At 39.1% G+C, this 7,500-nt stretch overlaps 1 protein-coding gene across 1 annotated transcript in view; it reads left to right on the plus strand.

The window, feature by feature from the left end:
• The window catches only part of LOC125034731 (phenoloxidase-activating factor 2-like), a 7,431-nt gene extending 2,115 nt beyond the window's left edge, over positions 1-5,316 (plus strand). Inside the window, exons 2-7 of the mRNA XM_047626665.1 lie at positions 1,576-1,792; positions 2,968-3,155; positions 3,383-3,531; positions 4,091-4,376; positions 4,676-4,879; positions 5,090-5,316. Of these exons, the coding sequence (XP_047482621.1) occupies positions 1,576-1,792; positions 2,968-3,155; positions 3,383-3,531; positions 4,091-4,376; positions 4,676-4,879; positions 5,090-5,227 (1,182 nt within the window). The 3' untranslated portion in view covers positions 5,228-5,316. The remainder of the gene's footprint in view (positions 1-1,575; positions 1,793-2,967; positions 3,156-3,382; positions 3,532-4,090; positions 4,377-4,675; positions 4,880-5,089) is intronic.
• The last annotated feature ends 2,184 nt before the right edge of the window (positions 5,317-7,500 follow it).

Here is a 7,500-nt window from a genome sequence, read left to right on the forward strand (position 1 = left end):
TGATGCACGAGATATTAATTTATGTAGTTTTTATCTTTTAAAAATCCTCACTTCATTTAATTAGCCATGTTCTATTAGTTTTTATTCCATTCAAAATTCGTTTAAAGCATTACCAGTGCATTTACACGTATCACCTCAAATTATCTATAATTAAAGTAAACTGATAAAATAACATATTCATAAGGTGAACAGTATCTAAATATATTCACATGAAGGTAGTGAAGTAAAGTAAAAGTAATCTCAAAAGTAATGAAATCCATTGATCAGCAGGGGTCTCTTCTAGCGCGTGTGTACTTCTTGGTATGTGCAGCATATAAAAACACTTTGCACCAATTTCTCGATTCATGTTATGACTGTAACTTTAACAGACAATATCCGTTACCTTAATAGATTTGCCATTAAAGGAAGGATTTACTGGCATTACTAATTCAGATTTTCATATTGGGAATATGAAGCTACGTTTCCTATTCGAGAGGCATTGGCACCAAAGCAACAATTTACACTCACTTATGGTTCTATTTTTAACCGTAAATTATTATATGTCTATGACCAGTGGCCTGTACCTAACTCAACATTTAGAAAAGGGCACACGGTATTCTTTTGACTTCTAAATACGGTAGTAATTTGATCTGGTGATAGATAAAGTGATTGTCTTCAGAATACGGCAAGAGTATTGATATAACCATAAATAAACCGAATTAAGTATTGTATTGTATATTTGTGATGGCATACAAAATAACATGAAATGATATATATATATATATATTCTGTAAATGTTTTTGGCTTTGAATTATTTCTTTAATCTTTAATATTTGTATATTAGCATGTGCAAGTTAAGGTAAGTAATGTGTGTGCATATACACACATACACATGCACACACACACACACACACACACACACACACACACACACACACACACACACACACACACACACAGACAGACACACAGACACACACACACACACACACACACACACACACACACACACACACACACACACACACACACACACACACACACACACACACACACACACATACACACATACACACACATACACACACAAACACACACACACACACACTCATAGCAATGTGTGTGTGTGTGTGTGTGTGTGTGTGTGTGTGTGTGTTTATATATGTATGAACCGAATTAAGTAATGTATTGTATATCTGTGATGGCATACAAAATAACATGAAATGATATATATATATTCTGTAAATGTTTTTGGCTTTGAATTATTTCTTTAATCTTTAATATTTGTATATTAGCATGTGCAAGTTAAGGTAAGTAATGTGTGTGCATATACACACATACACATGCACACACACACACACACACACACACACACACACACACACACACACACACACACACACACATACACACACAAACACACACACACACACACTCATAGCAATGTGTGTGTGTGTGTGTGTGTTTATATATGTATGCATGTACGTTTATGCATATCTCCCTAATATTAATTTGTATATCCAATCGTCTTTCTACTTATTCATATCCATAAATACCTATCATCACAGAACATATCAACATATTATCTCTCCAAAGATGCACGTGCGGATCACAGCCGTGGCGGTGCTGTGGGCCTTGGCGGCGACGGCAACCAGGCTCCCGCGGCAGGCTGTAGATACGTCCAACATCTCCAACGACGACTTTATCTGCCTCCTCTCCGGGGACTGCAACAGCGGCCCACAGACACCGCCGACGTCTACTTCGAGTTGTACCTGCGTCAAGTGGTGGCAATGCAATGACAATGAGATCACAGGTGAGAGGAAGAGAGGAAAGGGAAAGAGGGAGGGGGATGAGGCGAGAGGGAAAAGGGGAAAAGGAGAGAAAGAGGGCGTGGAGAGGGAGATAAGGGGGTTAGAATGTAAGGTAAGAGAGGGGTGATACGATGGGGTAGGAAGTTGAAAGAGAAAAAGGATCAGGGAGAGGAGGATAGAAAGTGAAACAAAAAATAAAGATCTAAAAAGGAGAGCTAACAAACAGACAAAGAATGTTTTCTCTCTTTACATTTTGAAGAACAACATATTTCTACCAGGACGGTATTCACGGAAGGTCATATATTCCGAAATTTGTATCTGACAGAAAACATCAACGATACTGCGATTTTACATTTGTTGAAGATAACTCGACAGAAGTAATTATAAGTAATACGTGTATGCTACTCTTTTATTTACTGTCAGGCGTTGACAGTTTTTATTCGAAAAGTAGGAATGGCGCTGCGTAACGACACATATGCTATGACATAAGCGTAGTCGGTGCTACGTGTACATATACAAGATGTGAAATGTGTACTATCGTAGTATTATATAGTTTAAATTCACTGCAATAGTCATTTTATATATTATTGCACTGGATTATTTTCACAGGGTCTATTAAAATGTAAATATTAGTTCTGGTTAAGAGTTAACTTTCAAATGTGGCAAAAGTACCAGTCAGAGACGAAATCGCTAAGAATCAATTTATAGACAAATTCGACGACAATCCTGAAGTTAAAGGCTGTTTTAAGACAGTCCTTAAATTTGTCAAAGAAAATTATAAGGATATATATATATATATATATATATATATATATATATTGTGTGTGTGTGTGTGTGTCTGTGAATTGTTATAATGATAAAGGTGATGATAGTAATCACAAAAGTCGATGATGACAATAGTAACAACAACAGTTGCAGTAATAATAGTGACGATAATGTTAATGACAATGATACTAATACCAATAGTAGTGCTGTTAGATCTAACAGTAAAAATACTAATACAAATAATTACGATAACATTTACAGTAATTATCAATGTTATTAGTCTTATCATTATCATTACTATTACATTAAGAAGAAACGATACGCTTGTGTTTTTCTTTCAAGAGAAAGAAAGTCTCTTTTGGCAGAAAGGATGCTTGCAACACTAACCACACGTTGTCCGTTGTTTCTTCAGTTGGAAACGAAGATGGAACAGTGACTATGGTTGACCTGCGAATGAACGGCGCATGTCCTGACGACGTGAGCGACATCTGTTGCGAGAACTTTGACCTTAACAAATCCCCGCCGGCGCCAGTGAAGCAAGTGACCATGTGCGGTCAGAGGAACGAGCTCGGCGTTGGGGCTAACTTTCAGGGATTCAATGTGAGTTGTTATTATCCGAGATGCTTGATAAGCAAAATCCAATAGGTTTCCTTCTTTTCTATATTTTGCTATTGCTGTTGTTGCTCAGTTTCAAGTTTATTATGATAAGTTTTCTCTTTGGATATATCAGATGATTGAAGATGACTGGCTGTAAACCTGTGTTGCCGGAAGAAATCAGTATAATTTCAGAACTCACTGAACTGAACAGTACGTTTCCCCCTCACAAGGACAGCCAGGCACAGTTCGGAGAGTTCCCTTGGATGGCGGCGGTTCTAACTCGAGGCGTGAGTGGCACTGGAGGGATCCCCGTGTATGTGTGTGGGGCTTCCCTCATCCACCCGCAGGTCGTCCTCACAGCAGCTCATAATGTGCAGGAGTACGTGTCTTGAAGGGTTTAGGTTTGTGGCTTAACACTAGAATGCAATTTGTGTTTGTGAGACTTGTATTTCAGACTTTTGCTAACAGCTAAGGCTAGTGGCTAGTACTTCCGCATGAATGTTTAAATTCTTTCCACGTATTATTATTCATGCAAGAAAGGAATTTTATTCTTATATTTTACGAAGTTAAATATTCACTACGATATATGTGTATACTAAGAAAGAACGTGTGCACGTAAATGATTTATGCCACGAATGTATAATGTTTTCTGATTTTCCTGTCAAACATAGGCTTCTTCGCGTGTGCCTTTCACGAAAATTAAGTGACAACATTTGTTATGCTTTTGTAAAGATTTTTTTCTTGAACATGTAGCACATGTGGTGTAGCTTAACGTGTTGTAAAGTACGACATTCAAGAATTTCGACTAACACGGTCTCTGCGCGTTAAATAACCAAGAAATCACTCCAATCACGACAAGAAAATAACCCACTTAGCAAATGACACAGGACTGACCGTTGCAAATATTTATCCCCCCCCCCCCCCCTCCTACAATACAGCAAAGAGACGAACAACATCGTTGTCCGACTTGGCGAGTGGGACTTCAAGAACCCCTCGGAACCGATACTCCACCAGGAAATTGGCGTCAGCCAGATCCTCCTCCACCCCAACTACGACTCGCGGAACATCAACTACGATGTGGCCCTGCTGATCCTGGAACGCCCAGCGGAAGTGGGGCCTACCGTGCAGACCGTCTGCCTCCCGCCCCCGCGCCAGACGTTCGACGGCATGGTCTGTGTCAGCTCGGGCTGGGGGAAGAATGCTTTCCAGGGAAAATACCAGCAGGTGTGTATGTGTGCGTGCGCGTGTGTGCGTGTGTGTGTGTGTGTGTGTGTGTGTGTGTGTGTGTGTGTGTGTGTGTGTGTGTGTGTGTGTGTGTGTGTGTGTGTGTGTGTGTGTGTGAGAGAGAGAGAGAGAGAGAGAGAGAGAGAGAGAGAGAGAGAGAGAGAGAGAGAGAGAGAGAGAGAGATTAGTACGAATTTTGTATGAAGTATCAGATGCACTATTCAGAGTATGTAACAGGTTCGCTCCAACTGACAGGAGCAGCTCTACGAGCCTTTAATAGACGGACCGCCATCCCACAGATTCTGAAAGCCATCGACCTCCCAGTGGTGAACCACGGCATGTGCGAGAACGCCCTCCGAAGCAGCCCTCGTCTCGGCCTCAGGTTCTCCCTGCACCGATCCTTTATGTGTGCCGGAGGAGAGCCCGGCAAGGACGTCTGCACGGGCGACGGGGGATCCCCACTGGTGTGTCCTGTGCCGGGGAATCCTTCTACTTACGTCCAGGTCTGTGCTGGTCTAGTGTGTAATTGGTGCTTCTCCTATTGAATTTCAGATATATTAATGACATAATGTGCAGTAAATCAACTAATAGCTCGAAGAGTGATTTGTATTTAGTAGTGTATCCTGTAAAAGGCCATGGAATTTCATTCAGTGGACATACCCTCTGTTCGAAAAGAAGTGCCTTCAATTTCGAAAAATTTCTCGTGTTTGCAGGTTGGCGTGGTGTCATGGGGTCTCGAGTGTGGCCAGGCAGGCATCCCAGGCGTGTATGCGTCCGTCAGTGAGGCCCTTCCCTGGATATCGAGGGTAATCCAAGAACTAGGCGGCGTCAACAGGAGGAGAGGAAGATGAGAATTTACGGATTCCCTCACCTGAAACTTTTTTTTTCACAATCTTTGCTCGCTTTCCCTCCCTCCCTCCCTCCCCCCCCCCCCCTCTCTCTCTCTCTCTCTCTCTCTCTCTCTCTCTCTCTCTCTCTCTCTCTCTCTCTCTCTCTCTCTCTCTCTCTCTCTCTCTCTCTCTCTCTCTCTCTCTCTCTCTCTCTCTCTCTCTCTCCCTCCCTCCCTCCCTCCCTCTCTGGGTTACATATATATAAACAAACTTGTGACACATTATGAATATAACCAAACCACTTATTCTATGCAAATCTGCTCTCTAAACATTAAACAATACATTTTTGACCAGTGTTTCATAAACTTTATTACCACGCCCTCTCTAGTTTCAGGTCTTGTCCCCTCATATATATTTTATAAAAATGATAAGAAATCCCGACTGAATGATGAGCAAAGCAGGACTTGCCGTGGTTTTAGTTTTTATTAGGCAAACGTTTTGCAAAAGCAACGCTTTTAGATACAACTCTTTCTATGAGAATTACCGTATAAAAACGAGTAAAAACATTTCTGGCATTTTCTCCGGCTTGCGCCTTCTTTGGGTTTCACATAGGTTTGAAGAATTATCGTACAGATACACAGTTCAACTTGCAGGTACTTCATAGACACAAGTATTGCACATTAACATATGTAGCAGTGTTGCGTATCAACAACATGAGTGTGTATATATATATGTGTGTGTGTGTGTGTGTGTGTGTGTGTGTGTGTGTGTGTGTGTGTGTGTGTGTGTGTGTGTGTGTGTGTGTGTGTGTGTGTGTGTGTGTGCTTATATATATATATATATATATATATATATATATATATATATATATGAATATATATATACATATACACGCACACACACACACACATATGCGTGTGTGTATGTATATATACATACAAATATATACATATATATGTATGTATATATGTATATACATAAATATATACATCTACATATATATATACATACATATAATATATACATATATATACACATATATATGCCGATAGATAGTTACACACATACACACAGATTTTTTCATAAATAAAAAAAACTATCTGCAGCTGTCTTACAAAAAATATCAGTAGAGAGAGAGAGGTATTTTGTATCCTAAAATTTTCATATAGGCATAGAAAAACACCTGGCTACGCAACAGCATCACATAAGCATGGTCCTTGCTAAGCTGATCACAGTGGGGGGGGGGGGGGGCATACACTAGAGACATCTATGAGTCAGATTATCGAAATTCGTCAGCTATACGGAAAACCGGCAATGATTTGTGATGTAGGGGGTAAAGCACTTCCGTAATTTGCTGAAAGCTATTCTGGGTCATGTAAGGGAATTAAAAATATATATTGTAATGGCATACTAATTTGTATCCCCTAATTGACTATTTATACAAAATGGAGCACAAGTGAAAAATGTTCATCAAAATATTGTTTCGAATCCTCACAATACTGGTTCGAATCCGTAGTGAAAACTTGGCTCCTATTTTTTGTTTTTATTATCTTTATAATGTAAAGGAAAAGTTCAGTCATCTTTTATCCATCTTTCTACATTATAATTCGAAATTCAGAAATTGGCTTGGCTTTCTTCTATTGAATTGAAAAGACGATAATTTAAATAGATTCACTTCGTTAAATATTCATCTAAGGAAAGTGACAGTAATTTAGACTACGAAAATGCTATATCATATAAAGTGAAATATAAAAGTACAGTATAATGTATTTGCGTTTGACTCCTTTCCAGGGGCCAATACAAATGTATAAGCTATACTTCGTTTGAAATTTAGTATGGTTACAACACCCCTTTAGAGATGTTTCCAAATTGGTATAATTCCTAACATATATACATTCCTGAACTGAGATATGAAATTTCCTCTATGAAACGGAAAAAAATATTAATGAAAGAACTTGTAAAGCTGCAATTGACTCAGTTCTTGACCGCCTAATGGCCTATTTTTCACGAACCGATTAGTTTTTATCAACTAGTTCATAAATGTTTCTTTTGTGATAACATGTTTGATCAACTTATCATCTAACGAACTTCATGAGATATCCCTCATATTTATTTTTGTTCATCGCGGAATACCCATTTTGTCTTCCAGGTTCATATATGGCTGCCATGTAACATCTATGATATAACGTAATTAATACTCCAGGTGAAGGTTCAGTGCAAAAATCTATATTTATACCTATATGCACAATACAGTACATACAGGTATACAGCTGTCAGGCAATTTCAGCTTTAGC

Source organism: Penaeus chinensis, chromosome 18, assembly GCF_019202785.1.
Source record: "Penaeus chinensis breed Huanghai No. 1 chromosome 18, ASM1920278v2, whole genome shotgun sequence".
NCBI lineage: Eukaryota > Metazoa > Arthropoda > Malacostraca > Decapoda > Penaeidae > Penaeus > Penaeus chinensis.